Source organism: Girardinichthys multiradiatus, chromosome 22, assembly GCF_021462225.1.
Source record: "Girardinichthys multiradiatus isolate DD_20200921_A chromosome 22, DD_fGirMul_XY1, whole genome shotgun sequence".
Lineage (NCBI taxonomy): Eukaryota > Metazoa > Chordata > Actinopteri > Cyprinodontiformes > Goodeidae > Girardinichthys > Girardinichthys multiradiatus.
Window position 1 is genome coordinate 23,516,000 of NC_061814.1, and position 17,562 is coordinate 23,533,561.

Consider the following 17,562-nt stretch of genomic DNA (forward strand, 5'->3'; position numbering starts at 1 on the left):
GAATGAGGCTGACACTAACGGGGACAAATGAACATTTGTTCCTTTTTTTACTGCACAATAAAGAGGGTGGTTTGGGTCAGCACAGATAGCTTTGGCTTTCCTTGTGACTGGTTCTGTAAAGCTGGAGGAGCTCTACAAGACTTAACTCTCTAATTTTGCTGCACATCCTAACGATGCTGTTTAGTCTGCATTTATTTTTTCAGCTGAGGGACTCAAACCAACACATTTTTAAAAAATGTAAAAACTGAGAGCAATAATCACATAATTAAACAGGAGGTCCATGGTAACCTTGTAGGAGCTGCAGAAATCCACAGCTCTGGTCAAGTAATCTGTAGGCAGGACAAGTATTAATTACACACACTACAAATTTGCCACAAGTCAAATAGGGGACACAGCACAGGGAAGGTGCTCTCACACTATGTGTGGCAAAAAATTAATACTGCATGGTGGTGGCAGCATCACGCAGTGGGATGCTTTTCTCCATCGGGGACAGGCGAGCTGGTCAGAGTTATTTAGAAGATGTTTGGAACTAAATATATGGCAATCCTGGAGAAAAAACTGCTATTAAACACTCGAGACTGGGTGGAGGTCAACCTTCCAGCAGGACAACAAGCCAAAACATACTGAAGAAGCTACAATAAAATGGCTTGGATCAAAGCATTATAATGTCTTAGGACAGCCCAGTTAAAGTCCAGACCTTAGTTCAATTGAGAATCTGTGGCATGACTTGATAATTGATGTCCACAGACTTTGTTCATCCAGTCTGACTGAGCTTGAGTTATTTTGCAAGGACAAATTTTAGTCTCTACATGTGCAAAGTTGGTAAAAACATACAACTAAAGACTAATTCTAAAATTTATTCTATAAAGACATAAATCAGGAGGATGAATAAAAATGCACTTTTTAGATTTCTATTTGTTAAAAATGTTGACAACCATATATCACTTTTCTTCCACTTACCAAATATGTCCTATAAAATCCCAATGAAATACACTGAAGTGTGTAGCTGTAACGTAACTAAATATGAAACAGTTCAAGGGGTCCACTTTTGCAAGGCACCTCGCAGATGGTCAATCCTTCCTCTCACTTACATCCACCTCTCTTCAACTACATCCAAAATGTTTGATTACGAAAACAATCTTGCTTGAGGAGTCAGGGGGATCAATATAGTTCAGATTTCACTTTAAAGGCAAAGAGCTTCCTGACATTTTGGAGTGCTGCCATCGGCTGCATGCATGCTGTGCATCAAGAATTGATTTTCTTCTGCCACATCTGATCAACTCTGTGCAAAAAAGGCACGTTGGAGATTTCCCCTTACTCCACTGATCTGACAGAGAGTTAGAGCTGACAGAGATTTGAGATTGATAATGACATGCTCTAACAAACTAAAAGATAAATTTACCTTTGAGTTTATTTTGGCAGGTTGTGATTTATGCTGTTGATGTCATCTTGTGGCACATTTGTTTGCGACAGTCTTCTTTATGGGGGGAAAAAATAGTCACTTTACCAAATGTTATTATAGCGGCCCAAATACAGCTGCCAACATGAAGTCATGGGGCGGCGCCTCTTGACAATATCGTTCTTGGGCGAGTGCTTTTTTTTTTAATGGCTGACTGACTGTTTGCAATCATCTCCCTGTTGAGAATCAGAGGAGTAATTTAACACAGCTGTAATGGAAGCAAACGTCATTTATACGGCCTTATTCCCAACCTAAACCGTGTGTAGGAGTGTTCTGCTTGTGATAAAGTTTGATATATGAGTGCAACAAAGATGGAAACACCCCGTTGTTACCCCAGTTGTTTTGTAAAACATCCCTCTGCAAGAAAACAACAACTTTTGGCTGTTTTCAACTGTTATTTATCATATCATGGATCTAAAGCTAAATGAAATTCCCAAATAATGTTTTTTTTCTCCTGTTATAGGCCAGACCCAAAGGGGAAGGACTGACACCCTACCAGGGGAAAAAAAGATGCTTCGGCGAGTACAAGTGCCCCAAATGTAAGAGGAAGTGGATGAGTGGCAACTCCTGGGCCAACATGGGACAAGAATGCATCAAATGCCACATCAATGTCTATCCACACAAACAGGTACAGCCGCCAACTTATCGGGGCTTGATCTGAATTGGAAATGTTACACATAAAAAATCTGGCTCCTTTCAACCAAATTCAGACTCTGGTTTAAGGATTTTTCAGATGGCCTCACTTAAGTGAAATAAAAACCACTTTATCTACACTGATGTAAAACAACTGAATAAACAAATTACATTTCCTGACGCATAAATGTTTACAATTACCCAGTAAATCTCCTCAAAATGAAGAGAAACATGTTATAAGTGATTCGCCGAAAGTTTCTAATGCTTTTCAAGCTGTAGAAACTCATGAAACATGAAATTATATTAACCATAGTGTTTTTTTTAACCACAAGTGCTGGAATTAACACGCTGGATAACCCCTGTGTTCAGGTTATTGTCTAAGAGCTGGTTTTGGAGTAGAGGCAATGAAAGAATCCATTGTTTTCCAACTGAAGATATATTTATCCCTAACACTTAATCTTTTAATATTTATGCTTCTCCACATTCCTGCAATTCCACTTCCAGAAATAAAATTAGGACTACTTCTAGAGGCCCTGCTCTCTGTTAACCCTTGGCTAAAATGAAGCTGGAAAGGACAGATTTTTCCTACGTGTCACAGGTGAGACAACTGAATGTAAAGCTTTAAGTTTACTCATTCAGTTTTGTCATTTTCATCTGTGCAGAGTCCTTAGCAAGATTATTAACCATACCAACTACATTCTTTTTTTAATTAATAGGATTTTATTTTCATTTTCATTTGAACTGTATCTGGACATTATGTCTTTGAGAAACAGGAAAGAATCCCACAGATGCCTGACAGATGCAAATTTTCAGCTACAGCTAATGGGGCATCTTTTATTTTAAATATTTTTAATGTGTGAAAATGTTTTTTTCATGGATCCATGTGAAGGACTGGGCATAAATAGCATCTTTGTGAGAAGCTACCCATAAAAAGTAATTAAAGATTGTACGAATATTTGCTTTGCTCAGCTTTTTCTGTGGACATTAGACTGAGTTATCCCTTGAATTTAGGAGCCTTTTAATGCAAAAAGGATTCTTATGTCAGACCTAAGTTAGCAAACAATAAACCTTCTTTTGAAAATGGTACCAGGCTAAACATTTGTAGAAAGGCAACCAAAGTCCAAACAAAAGGACATCTAAAATATCATAGGAATCATGGAACAGGACCAATACAGTAGAAGGTCTACTAATACCCAGAAGGTCTGGGTACTCGAAAAAACACAAAGAAATGACTGACAATAATGCAGTTTTTTTGTCAGAAAAGGAATAACATTTCAATCTCTATTTAATGTTGTCTATTGTATTTTCTAGGAATGCTCTAATCCTGTTTTTTGAATTACAATTTGATCCTGTTATCTAAATTTAAATTTGTCTCCTGAAATTTTCAAGAGATGTGCCGATCAGATTTTGCACCCACTTTTTGTTAAAGCATTGATTTGCCAATACAAATTCTGGACAGTTCCAGTTCTCCCTAAGAACTAAGATAAACTAAACAATTATCACAGTTATCATTTTAAACAGTCTTTGGCATTTCATTTCAGTGATTGCATGTCTGAATGAACCACAGACATGTTCTGGATCCCAGAAGACACACATTCCTTTTAAATATCTTCTTAGATCTCTTTGCGTCCTCTCACTTCAAATAAAAACTTCCACACCTTAGAGTACTGTTATGAGAGTGACCTGGTAGCGCTCATTTACGGTGAGTTCACGGATCGGGCAAATAACCGGCCAGTGTCGATGGAACAGAAAACCATCCAACTCCAACCAGCAGCTGATTCCCTCTGTGCATCTCGACCCAGAACACTTCTACTTAAACATTTACTGATTATTTATTTATATTTACAATACTGATAATTATCTAATGTATCAGAATAATCTTTTCATGTCATGTTTCTGCTCAGCTGTTTTGCTGCTACTATAGACTGTTATTAAGGAGCTAGTGGAGGGGAAATCAGACCTTAGAACGTAATGGTAGTCTTTAAAACAAACTGCCTTTTAACTCTATGGCTTTTTTAAGGGAATACTGGGATAAGATGGTTTGAAAAGCTGCTACATCCGGGAACAAAATCACCTTGACATAAGTATCTGAATTGACCTTTTTACCTCGCACACAGTGTGTATACATGAGAAATTAAAGAATTAACTGTAAACAACCAGAAAAAAAGTTAAATGAAGTAAACAGCATATAATAAGGACATATCAATACAGTTCTTAGCAACTTTTATGTGTGACTACCCCAGTTAGCATTGCTAACTGTAACATTAATGTCTCTGTGTTTTTTTATAGACTGTAAATAAATGTAAACTTGTGTCAAAGTCTTTTACCAGGCTGCTGACATTTCCACCTTTTATTCGCTCCATGACAGAATATGAGAGCTCAAAAGAAGAAAATAAAAAACTTTTGATATTGAGTTAACTGTGCTGTTGCCTGCTGCGGTTTTTCTGGGGCACTAGTGGCCTTTATTTCACAGTATGCAGACAGGAAAGCCATAGAGAGAAGTGGGGAAGACATGCAGCAAGTGGGAATCGAACCCCAGATGGCTGCGTAGAGGACTCATAGCCTCTGTATTTGGTGCAAACGCTCTACCTGTATACCACACATTTTAATTTTTTTTAGATTCCTGATGATATTACATTTTAAAAGTGTGCTACAATATTTAACTAGCTGTAAGCTTAAACGTACAGGGAAACAACAAACATGACCATTCCTGGATTTGTATTACACTGATGTAAAACTATTGACTAAACAATATCCGATCCAGGAACAACATCAGATTCAGGTCCTATACCAATATTGGATCAGATCAGTCCCAACTCCTAATATTTTCACACTTTAAGTCTTTATTTTACAGCATTCCAATGTTACATTTCTATAAATGTAACAAGTATGGATGTTTTGTTTTCAGTTGTGACCTATTCTAGTAAAGTCCATGAATAAAAATATAGAGACAGTTGAGAGAAATAGTCCCACCTCTTTTAAAAGGATAAATGTGATAAATATTATTCATATTTATGGCTAGTAGGTTACATCAGGGTCTCTGAAATGGAGCTCATTTTACCTTTTACCAATGAGTTGAATAAAACATTTTATTGTATTTTCCACATATGCTCCTTAGTTTTCAGGTATAATCGAATTAATTGTGGCCCAAACACATCTCTGCACCTGTGCTACACAAAACATTTTTATTTATTTATTCCAGTTTATGTACCAAATGCTCCCATACAACAATATTTCAAAGGGACAGCACCTTTATAAGCCAAAAGACTTCATCGATCTAATTGAGTTCCTTGATAGAGTATGGAAAAAAGAATGTCCAATTTAGTTCCTTCAACTACTAAGGGAACACCATCAAATCTCCATCAGATTTTCCAGTTTTCCTGTAGGACCCAATGTCTTTGACTCACCAGTACTTAAGTCCCAGAACTTGCTGGAAGAGTCTTTAGTGGAAGCTTGAAGTATCTCCCTGTAATGACCCATACTAAATGGATTTCCTTGTGTCAAACCAGTTGGAATAAATAAGTGTTTGGGGGTAAAAAAAAACTCTAGAGAAGAAAGGAATAAATGAGAGGTACAAATTTCCAGATGGACTGTTAAAATCACCTCCAAACATGCTGGCTCAGAAAAGTTTCCTTTGTAGCTGATAATGATTCCAAGAAACCTGATGCTAATATTTCCAAACAGTTCACCACAATCAGATGATAATCTCCCTGTTTTTTGATACTGTTAAAGCACGCTGCAGCTTTCCATATCTCTGAACCATTGCAGTGTTAAAGTCAGGCTGAACATACTGCCAAATTACTGCTTGTAAAACACACTGATACTTGCTTTCTTTAGTTTTTAGTGTTGCAACTATCAGCAATACTTTAAATAACTAATTCAGATTTATAAGTCTCCAAAAATGTTGGCATAAAAGCCTGGTATAACTAAGGGGTTTTCAGTTGGTTTTTAAAACGTCCACAGCAAAGTGAAATTTTAGGGGCCCAGTAGGTGAAAGTAAGTACTTTAAACCCAATTCTAAAACCCACTGGGAGCCAATCTAGACCAAGCTGAAATGTGTGTTTACTAGATTTAGTAAGAAGTCTGGCTGTAGCGTTCTGAATAGCATGAAATTGATCATCCATCAAGATCTGGAAAAAGAGCATTTCAGTAGTTTAAACGTGATGATCTGCTCGGGAGACCATGTGTCGCATTTTAAAAATGTTTTTTAAATGACTGAAACAGGAATGAGAAATATATCTGATGTTTGAGTCAAGGGCTACATTCACACTGCCGGCAAATGTGACCCATATCCGCCTTTTAATGGCAGCCAGAACGGCCCAATTCTGATCTTTTCACCTCCAAAAAAAGAAATCGAATTTTGCCACTTTAATATGAGGTACTAAATCAGATACCTATCCGATAGTTTTCAAACAATATGAACGGTCATGTCGCATTTCCTCCGACTTTTACGTCATTGTCCTGGCTCCGACTAAGTATAATGATTAGTCAAAAGTAACTCCTAGTTTTTTTTTTTGCATTGGATTTGGTTGCTGGACAAAAAGAAGAAACTAAGAGAAGCTATAATCAAGATCTTTGTCTTTTTTTTTGTTAAAACCCGAAAATTGCTGGATAGACAGTCAATGATCCGTGATGAACATTGGACAAAGGTGGACAGCCTATCCAGCTGGTGCGGTTTAAAAGATACATACAATTGGATGTCACCTGCATAGATGTGATAGGAGAGTTTAAAAAAGACAGAATAATGCCAGCTAATGGCAGAATGTAAAATGAAAATAATAATGGGCCCAGAACTGACCCTTATGGAACCTCACAGGTTAGAGGGGCAGAGTATGAGGAGAACTTGTCTTTCATGACAGAATGTCCTATAAGATAACAGGACAACCAGTCCATTGCAGAGTCAGAATGTGGTCGACAATATCAAAGGCGCCTCTGAGATCAAGCAGGACCAACACAGAGCATTTTCCTGCATCAAGAACCATTAAGAGATCATTGCAAAGTTTTACTAAAGCTGTCTCAGTGGACTGTAGCTTTACAAAGCCAGTCTGGAAAGGGTCAGAGATCTGTAACCTATACACAACCAAAATCTAAGCTTGGTTTCTACACCTTTTTTTATTAATTTACTGACGAAAGGCAGCTTGGAAAATCCAATGAAAGTTACAAATTGAGCCAGCATCAACATTATCAAGAAATTAAGATTTCTTTAGGACAGGAGGCACCTCAGCCATTTTGAAGTAAGATGGAACATTACCTTGCCTCAGGGAGTTGTTAATTATTGACGGTACTGATGGACCAAAGCAGGTTAGAGACTGAACAAATAGAGATCACACCTCAATTGAAATACAGAGAATATAAGAGAAGAAACTAAGTAATGTGTTCAAGAATAATTTTTATTTCAATCACACTGAGGTCTATTAACTAATAATTTAGAAATAAATCTAAAGAACAAAGATACTAACACTGAAACGAGAAGTTAATGGTTAGTGAAAAAGTTCACCAGTCCCTCAGCAGGTAATGAAAAGGGTTTGCAGTCTAATTTTGAGTTCAGTTGCCTAACATTAATCAGAAAGGGGAAAAGGGGTAAAAAGAAGAGGCAAACCACCTTTTATCCATCATCTTTCAATACTAAGACCTGGGAAGATTGCCTTACAGAGTCATTCATATGAGGCTGATTACTTCCTCTGAACCAACAAACATTTCTACAGTGGGGTCTGTCACCTCCATCTCTGCTTGTTGTGATCTCCATCAAGATCACAACCATGTGAGCTTTTAGATCATGTAGCTGGGAATGTGGAATAAAAGGGTGTGTGGCTTAAACCTCACAGGCTTGACCTGTGGGAGATGTTGCTTAGGGGATTTCCCCAGGGTTATGTTGTGTCTTGCATGCTGTCCAAATGCATTTAGTGCTTTAAATACAAAGCTGATGCACACCATTCTCTGCATGTTGTTATCTGCATCTGATTCTGCTAACACACTTATTTCACAGATCAGATAGACACTGGAGGATGAGTTTATAACGGTGGGTCAAATTTAATTCCCAATTTCGTGTCAAGACCTCAGTTGATCTTGATATGTAATAAACATTTAAAGGTATAACGACCTATAGATCATTTCTAAGGTTTCTGAACTTTGAATTTAGCAAAATATGATCACTCGTATACTGTAACTTGATATATACTGACAAGCATTCAGGCAGAACTTCTGAGCAAGAAACATTCATATTTGTTAGATTGTGAGGCACCATCTGTTGATAATAAGAAGTTGTAATTAGATTTATAGGTGTTCAGCAAATTGCCTTTAGGAAAGCAGTTCCTGTGGGTAAAAAGTAACATCTGAAGTGTCCATGTACACTTTATTAGTCTGTCTCATTATTTCTTCTGTTTGTTTCTCCAGAGACCTTTAGAGAAGCCAGACGGCCTGGATGTGTCTGACCAGAGTAAGGAGCACCCACAACACCTGTGTGAGAAATGTAAAGTCCTGGGCTACTACTGCCGCCGCGTGCAATAATCATCTCCACCCAGAGGGAAAGAACTTTGTTGTCATAAGTCATGTTGTCTGCCTGCTGAGATGCAGGTCTTCCCTTCTTGTCCACTCTGTGCTTCAACATGGTAGCTCTAATTCTCTCGTTTCATTTCAGATACCTTCCTTCAATAAGACCAGAATCATTCATCTTACACGAATTTTTTAAAACCATATATTAGAAACTGCATTACTCAAAGTGTATATTTAACTGCGGCAAATTAATGTATTGTTGAATTAGCACCAAGCATGTATCGTATTGGTGTCACTAACGATATGTTTAGTGTAAATTCCTCATCTCTGGGTTTGTTTGCTTTGTGTTTACAGAGATCTGCTTTCCTTTTTCCTGCCAAATGAAGTATGCGATGTGACAAATATTTTAGTCAGGAGGCTTCTAGCAATGTTAAAATGTAAAAGAAGGCCTTCAACGTCCGTTTTATGGGTCAGCAGCACATCTTACTAACTGTGAATTAACTGAGGGATAAAGTGCCATACATCCCGAGCTTACATTTCACATATTTATTTCCTTTTCGTCTAGTGTGCAATTTGAATTTTAACTGGGACATATAGCATATTTTTTTCTGTTTGTGTATCACATTGTGTTACTGCATCCGTGTTTATTTAGGAACTACTGTAGGTTCAGTCGTATAGAGTTGCTCCTAAGATGCATTTGTTTGCAAAATGTTGACAGAAGCGGTTTCCCTAAACTGCTCTGGAGTATTTTCTTAGCTTCCAAGATATGTGTTCAGCAGAAGCATGTTGGACAGATTACTGTAACTTCAAATCAAAAGAAGGGTCAATCTATAGGACAAGTTTCAGTCTGAACAAGGTCTTCCCAAAGTCAAACAAAGTTTTTTTATAGCAATGAGGTTCTTGTAATAATTTGAATAACATTAATATAAAAGTATATATATATATATATTAATATACACACACAAACACTGCTGCATCCGGAAGGTATTCACAGCTATAATTAATCTCTTTCCACACAATTTTGTGTGTAGAATTCTGCAGAATAGGGAAGTCGTACAGGAAGGTTAAGTGGTATGGTTCAGGATTTTTGAAAAGCGGTACTGTTAAAAGGTTATGAGCAATAAATATCTTGCCCGATCTCATCTAAGCTCATCTAGCTAACCGCTAGTCTGAAAGTGGACAGGCAGTGTGTGCAAAAAACAGTTTTATAAACCTTTAAGCTGTTGCCATGTTTGTTTTGGTGGTTATTTATACAAAAATTTATAATTATTCACACAAGAAATGGAGGTAGGAGGTGGTGCACCACCAATGATCTTCTCGTGTGAAATACATTACTGAAAATAGCATATAAGGGTTTTCTGGCCAGAGTACCTAAGTGTTAAAAAATGTAAAGCACTGTAAAAATAAAGATATTAAAGTGGTTTAAATTAATGCAATTTTATAGATTTTATACTGCCTTACTTTTCTATCAGGTGATTGCTTTTGGAAACAATATGTTCTATTCTCTGCATATCCGACAGCTCTGACCTGCATTTCCTTTTTTAAATAATATCGTGTGTAAAAACAACCCAATGCAAACATTTCAATGATTTAAAGATTCATAAAGTTGTGTTTGCACAAACTTCAAGTTTTGGATTTTGGAGCAGGGATGAGCTGGTCCCTAATATCCCTTATCTCAAGGTTTTAAACTGTTACAATATCAAAACCACAACACTCATGTCATTCTTAAAAAGTTCTTTTGTTGAGATATAGAAGAGAGTTCTGGATTCACCAGTGTTTTCTTAGGCAGTGTGAAGCAAAGAGTATCGTAACACTCCCCCTCCCTCACATATTTCTGTAGACTGTGTGGGTATCTGAAGGAAGGTTAAGACACTTTTTCCTTGCTTACAAGAAAGACAAGTTGGGCAGACCAATTCCCCATCTAATGCTAGCTTGTAAACCTCCTAGTTTTACTCTGAAGAGCAGAACAGCAGAAAAGGTTAAAATAAAAAGGATGATATGAACAGGACAATTACTACAAAATCTTGTAGTTGTTTTTTCAGAGTTTTGTTTAAGTTTATGTATTAAAATAACAGTGAACAAATGTTAAATATAACATTATTATAATAGTTAATAGCAATATGTTTATTTATGCAACAAGATTATTTTAGCAGCAGTAAGAATAAGTGCCATTTTTCTGTCATAAAAGTAATTAGGCATGTTATATGTTTTTGCTTTTTTTGTGTAAATACCATGGTGCCATAGTATTTTTACGCAAGCTTATCATACTGTGAGGATCTGATACTGATACTGATACTGATACTGATAAGGCCTATGCCGTGTCTGGAATGATAGATGCCCTCTTTGGTCTCTGCCTTTCTGTTGCAAGCTCTTAGCCTTAGTTCCATGACCAACTAATGTGGATTTGTATTGAATAAAGACAGCAAAAAGGTTATCTGCTGCTGGTAGGATATTAACTGCTTATAACATTTTAATAGAACCTCACTTTAAAAATTTTGAACCATCCCTTTGAAGCTCAGAATAACTGCAGCTGTATTTTTTTAAGTGGAAGAATTTGAAGTCGGGCCTGGAAGCGAAGCTGATAATTATGTATATTGAAAGTGATGCGATACAGTAATTTTTTGAATGCCTTCTCTCATAAATGTGTAATGTAAAAAGGAATTTTTAAACTGTAGATTTGAAGTATTACAGTGGGCGTTTTACTCTAGTTTTAAATGATTGAAATCTGCCTTAAAAGTATTATTTTCCATAGGAGTTGTGACCCGTGATATGTACTGTATTTCAAACCTTTTAAAAGCTGGTTAAATATATTTTTATACTGTAACATGTAAGTGCCTTCAAAAGATTTCAAGACTGAAGGGTAAGTGTGGTGGGCTCAGAGGTGGAGCTGTGTATGTGCTAACTGTGATGCTCAAGAGAGTCGGTTGTAGGTTCAAGATGTGGCAAAGGATGAGAAAAAGATTAAAGCCCCTCTATTAGCGGTTGAACTGGCATGGCGGGTGTTCGCTTCGGAGCAGTTTGCTGGACTAGCTTTTCCAGCTGGCAATAACAACCCCACTGTGGTCTGTTGTCATGGAATATCAACATAGATGTTATGTCTTCTTTCGATCCACACAACAGAATGAAATGCTTACGAAACTTTGGACCTCACGCTTTGTTTTGTTTTCCCTTATAATTTGTTGTGGTTGTGTTTATCCAAGAAGACATTGGGTTTTGTCTAAAAAAAAAAACCATACACAGTTGCTTGCAGTATTCGGAGTTGTATTGGTGCATTGCCGTGTGTGGAAAAGTAACTAAAGGCCAACTGTTCAGTTAAAAGGGCACTCCAGAGATTTAGTTCTGCAGGTCCACAAAGCTGAAAGGCTTAATACTAATTAACAAAAGCAAATGTCTTACTCACTGTTAGTTATTTGGAATAAACTCAACATCTCACTAATATGTTTTCCATATGGTCACATAACATAATCCCTTATAAACTACCCTGCCTGTTAAAAGATGACATCACACCTGGCATTAACTTGTGTTTTTGGGATGATTAAATCACATATGGTGAGTTCAAAGTACACCCACTCCTGCCTGGCATTAGAATGTGATATATTCTGACTTCTTTGCTATACACAAGTAAAAGCTTACAGGCTATTTGTTTGCAAAGACCAGATGTATATTTTTTACCAGCTATTTGCCTTAGTGCACTTTTCATTCCTCCTCTGCTCATAATGAAGTGCCTATGGAAGTTGGCAGCTCATTGTGGCACAGAACTAGTTGCTCATTGAGTGCAAAAATGCATTTGGCCATATGTAGATATATGGATCTGACTGCATTCCCACTACATATGTAAATATCACTTATGATTGGATCTCCTGTGAGTGCCAGGTGGTCTCAATGGTAGAGACTTCAGAACAGTTTCCAAATTCTTTTTATAAAATACAAAGTTTTATTTAGTACTTTCTGGATGAAACATTTAACCTTGCAGTAAAATGTTGATCGTAAAACAAAACAATTATTTTCTCAATCATAGGCCAAGTTAAGAAAAATTTAATCTCTCTGCATCAGTGAAAATCTGCAAATACAGTAGATTTCCAGTAGGTATGGGACAGATTTAGCTGTATAAATAAAACCCAACTAAAAATGACTAGAGCTCCAATGTTTTTTCACGCCTCAAAATGTAGAATTGAGCCATATGATAAAATATTATTTTTTTATTCAACAAAATCATTTCAAAAATTATAAACAGATATGTCCAACTTAACATTTGACAGGAAAAAGCTCAGGTGTGTTTGATGGTTAAATCATTCATTCAAATGTTGTAACTTTAAAGGAGCCATAAGAAGCCTCTATGTCGTGAACAATCACTAATTACTTATATTAGGACTAGAGGTCCCACTGTGTGTGTGTGTGTCTTACACAGAACTGCAGTTAAACTGGATTTCACTATTCCACTATTCCAATCAAAATTATCACAGAGATGGCATTTTAACCAGTCTTTAGCATCTTATATTAGTGTTTATCACAATTTTCGCGATTAGCATTTCTAACTGTGAACATCAGTCTCTGTGTGCATTCGATGTAAAATTAATGGACATTTACATTAACTGCGAGATTTTCTACTCTAGCATGATTCATAAAGACAGAACTGGACTCGTCAAAGGAAGAAAAAAAACCACAGGAACTCTGCTGTAATATGTTCAGCTTCCTGGTATCTACTAAAGTCACATTCCCTGTTTAAGAGTATCAGCCTGAAGGGGCAGTCAACATGCTTCTGTAGAAAATAGCTTTTCTTATCACCTCAGCAATACCGAAAATAGCTGAGTCTTCTTTCCTCTGTAACATCTTGAATTCTGAAGTGTTGTTTTTAATGCAACCTGTTGACTGAGCTATGGCATGTTAACAGATCAGGAAAAATATCAGATTTATTGATTTTTAGCCGTAAAATTGTTCAGTTCAAGTCACTGGCCGGCTTCTCGGTTAATCTCTGTTAAGTAGGTTTAAATCCAGAAAACTCCATTTTGGAAGAGTTTTGATTGGGATCACCAGCCTTAAAGTGAGATCATGTATGGCACATCATTAGGACACTACTGAGGTCATTTTCTCAGGTTTGAAGAAGTTCATCTGTTTTCTTGCAGTGCCCCTTTAAACAGAAGATTTGGCTTTTTTTAAATCGTTTCTCAGGCTCAGTGCAGACCTCCGATATCGGGAACAATCCATTTGTCTTACTGTTAATGTCTTGCTTTTGCTTTGCTCATTGACACCAACTGGTTTGCCAGACTAAATACCAATGATGCCTTATAAATTAACCTCATGATTAACAGTGTTATAATGGGAGAAGATCCAGTCAGAAGGTTTGATTCCATCCAGAAATGTGACATAAGCGCGCCATTATAAATGGCAAATGATGGAAAACATAAAAAGAGAGAATGAACTTGTAGACAAATATTTTGAATGTTCTAGTACATTAGCAGATCAGAATTTGCTTTTTTTTTTTTTTTACTATAAATAAGATGTGTATTTTGGAAACATTACTAGATGTTGAAATTTCTAAAGCAATCTGCAACTTATTTCCCTGACTAAGAGGTTTTATGTATATATTTGTGGCCATGAGTTCCAATGTTTAGCAATATATAGCTTTTGGTTTGTTTGTGTCTATAAAGAAGGGCCTATTGCTGAGAAATAATCAAAGCTGGGGAATTGTTTTTGTTTTATTCTACACTAATCTGGAGGGATATCCTGCAGAAATATTTATGGAAAGACTTTTTACAACACTTTTTGTATAGAATATGCAACAAAGTTACACTAAGAAGGAAATATTGATGTCGTCATAGAATATTATTAGAGAAAACGCTGGTACATAATTAATACCTTTTCTCACGTATAAGTCATTGTATTTTTCATGTGTTAGCAGTGTTAAATAACCCCCGTTGCAATGCGACTAACCATCCTTAAAGCCGTATGTATTCTTTTTGTAAACACTAATATGCAGATTCTTTCTGTTAACATGCAGAAATGTTTTTTTTTGTTTCTTATCTAGTGATGGATATTCACCACTGTATAAGCACATTAAACTGTGAGATGTAGTTTGCTTTGAGCAGTGATGGGAGGAAACTGTTAGAAAAATGTTATTGGTAGTTTAGGACATGTTTTGCGTTTGTCAGGAAAGTGTGTTTGACAAAGAACTGCCCGAGTTTGCATGTGCATGGGTTTGAGTGAAATATTACTTTGTGCAATTTACACTTATTTAAATTATTTACAGTAGCTTAACATTATCAGCTTTAGCCCTGAAGTATTTCATTTACCACAAGTGTAGCCTCTATGATTAACACATATTTACTGAATGTAATGTGTTAAGACTTAATGTGGTCGAGTTGGAACGTTCAGTTTCTCTCTGTGCTGTGTGTGCGTGTGTGTGTATCCCTTGAGGTGTTTGCAATGTAATATTGCAATATTTTAATGTTTGAATTGGACGTAACGCAGGCGCGAGGCAAATGATTTTTGGGAAACAAGGACAGGAGAAGTTCAGAGTGTCGGCAACAGGTCTGTTTTTCACGTCCATGAAACGGCATTCCAAAATGTGCCTTATTTGATAGATGGGAAAACATTTTAGTGCTTTGGAGCTGTTAGGAGCTTGGTGAATTAAAGGAAAATTTGTAACTGCTTAAACTGTGTTTTGTTTTTATTTATCTTGTGTCTGTTTTCAGCCAAAACCTCCGCATTCATTCTTAAGATCCCCAGTTTGTGTAGAAATACTTTCTTACATTTTGGTATATTGCAACAACACAATTTAAGTTAGTTCATAGGGAATTTATAGGATAGACCAAAACAAAGTAGCACCTACTTCTGTAGCTGACAGAAAGGATACATGGGTTTTCAATTTTCTATATAAATAAAAACTGAAAAGTGGGGTGTCCATTTATATTTACCCTCCTAATTCAATAGTTTAAAGAACCACATTTGGAGCATGTCTCTGCCAGCTTTGTACATCTAATACCCTTTGCCCCATAATTCTTCTAGGCAAAATAGCTCCAGCTCTATCAGATTGAATAGAGAGCATCTGTGGACAGTTTTTTTGAAGTACTGAAACACAATCACAATTAAATTTACTTGTGGACTTTGACTGGACCATTCTAACACATTAATATGCCTTGATCTACATAAATGATGTCATTGTAGCCCTGGCTCAATGTTTGGGATCCTGCTCCTCCTCCTCAGTCTTTTCCAGCCTCTTGCATGTTTTCTTCCAGGACTAATAAAAACCCAATATTTTGCTGCTTCTGTTGTCCCATTAACTCTGACCATCTTCCCTTTCCCTTATAAAGAAAACCTCCCATGATGATGCCACCACCACGTTTTATTGTTGGAATGTTGTGTTCAGGGTGATGTGCAGTGCCAGTTCTCCTCCACACAGCATCTTGCATGTAGACCAAAAGGTTTGGTTCTGAGCACTTTCGTCTACATGTTTCTTGTCCCATACATGGCTTCAGAAGATAATCTTTGCATCTCCTCCAGAGTTACCATGGGCATGTTTGCTGCTTCTGTGATGAATGCTCTCCTCCTTAAATAACTCTTAAGATGGATGTCCGTGTCTCTGTAGGTTTGCAATCTTCCCATTACTCTGTGAGATGTCTAAAGACTATGATACTCTTTCATAACCTTACTTTGCTTTAAACGTTTCACAACTTCATCCTTCTAGTTTCTGGTGTGTTCCTTGGTCTTTATAATTATGTTTGTTCTTTAAGAACCCTCTGAGCCCTTCACAGAACAGCTGTATTTATACTAGGGTTCAGTTACACACTTCTAGCTGCTAATTAGGTGACCTATGTAGGCAACTGGCTGAACTGGATTTTATCAAGGGGTATCAGAGTAAATGGGACTACATCCCTTTAAGGTTATGCACTACTTTCTGGTGGTCTATCACATAAAATCACAATAAAATGCATTGAAGTTTGTAGTTTTAATGTGACGAAATGTGAAAAAGTATATAAATACAAATATAAATACAATGCAAAATCTGTACATCTATTTTTTGTTCTTCATTTCTGTTTCTTTGAATGCAAGCTTTAAGCCTTACAGAAGACTGAGGGTTATAGATTACTATGAGGGGGATTGTCCATGGAGACGCAGACGAGGGAGAGATGTGTAAAACCCTTTTTTTGGGGGGTTTTACATTCCATGAAAGTGCTGAAAGATAATCGACACATAAAGCTGCCAGGCTTCACATTTTCAACACCCCATGTCTGACTGTGGACAGAAACTCCCCCAAACACACTTAAAAATTACACCAGCTGACGGGTGCTGGGTGATAAATGTGAGATGTTTTAAAGACAAACCAGCCGGTCCCAGCTGTAAAGATGTCATTGTTGTGCACGTGTTGAGCACAGTGCCACTATCCTCTGAGCCGAGCTTTCTTATTCACAATATTGGACATGCATTCCAACTGGCTAAAGCTAAGAGAAGGTGGAGACCCAAATTATACCAAGTTTGTTACAACATCTCTAAGCCCAAACAGAGCATGAGCAAAAAAAAGTCCCTATGGCAACAATGTAATCTGAGAACTCAAACAAACGATAGAAGGTCAGGACACATGTGCTTTCATTTAGGAGCGAGAGCTTGCCTTTTCACGTCGCTTCATTATTTACTTTCATAAAGTATTAGGTTGATAAGCAGCACCACCCACTCTCAGGCTTTCAGACTGGCGTCCTCCTCTCTTCCTTCTGCCTTTCAAATAAAGAGCCAACTTGCAAATCCAAAGACATCTTCAAGTTCCTCTGTGGTTCCAGCAAACCAGATCATCTGCACCATCTGAACCCAGAGTCCATAGTTTGTATGTTCATCATCTGGTAACTGTATTCAAATCGGTGTATGTCACATCGTGCTCCAAAGGACAGGAAGTCGCTTGAGCTGAAGTGCGAGTCTAAAAAAAAAACAAGTGGACCTTTTGTTGTTTTTTTCCGGGAAGGTTTTTAAAACCAGCAGGGCACACATCC

General features: G+C 37.0%; 2 protein-coding genes across 8 annotated transcripts in view; one reads left to right on the top strand and one right to left on the bottom strand.

Moving 5' to 3' along the window:
* Positions 1 to 12,471, top strand: part of zcchc24 (zinc finger, CCHC domain containing 24) — a 54,750-nt gene extending 42,279 nt beyond the window's left edge. Inside the window, exons 3-4 of the mRNA XM_047350727.1 lie at positions 1,923 to 2,087; positions 8,486 to 12,471. Coding sequence (XP_047206683.1) covers positions 1,923 to 2,087; positions 8,486 to 8,599 — 279 coding nt within the window. The 3' untranslated portion in view covers positions 8,600 to 12,471. The remainder of the gene's footprint in view (positions 1 to 1,922; positions 2,088 to 8,485) is intronic.
* Positions 1 to 17,562, bottom strand: part of ppifa (peptidylprolyl isomerase Fa) — a 39,414-nt gene that overhangs the window by 17,032 nt on the left and 4,820 nt on the right. The window contains exon 6 of one of the 7 annotated variants that reach the window (XM_047350724.1): positions 1,416 to 1,477. The exons of 5 other annotated variants lie outside the window; for them this stretch is intronic. In XM_047350724.1, coding sequence (XP_047206680.1) covers positions 1,431 to 1,477 — 47 coding nt within the window. In that variant the 3' untranslated portion in view covers positions 1,416 to 1,430. Of the gene's footprint in view, positions 1 to 1,415; positions 1,478 to 16,514; positions 17,490 to 17,562 lie in introns of those variants that run through there. One more of the 7 variants, XM_047350721.1, reaches the window with a different exon arrangement.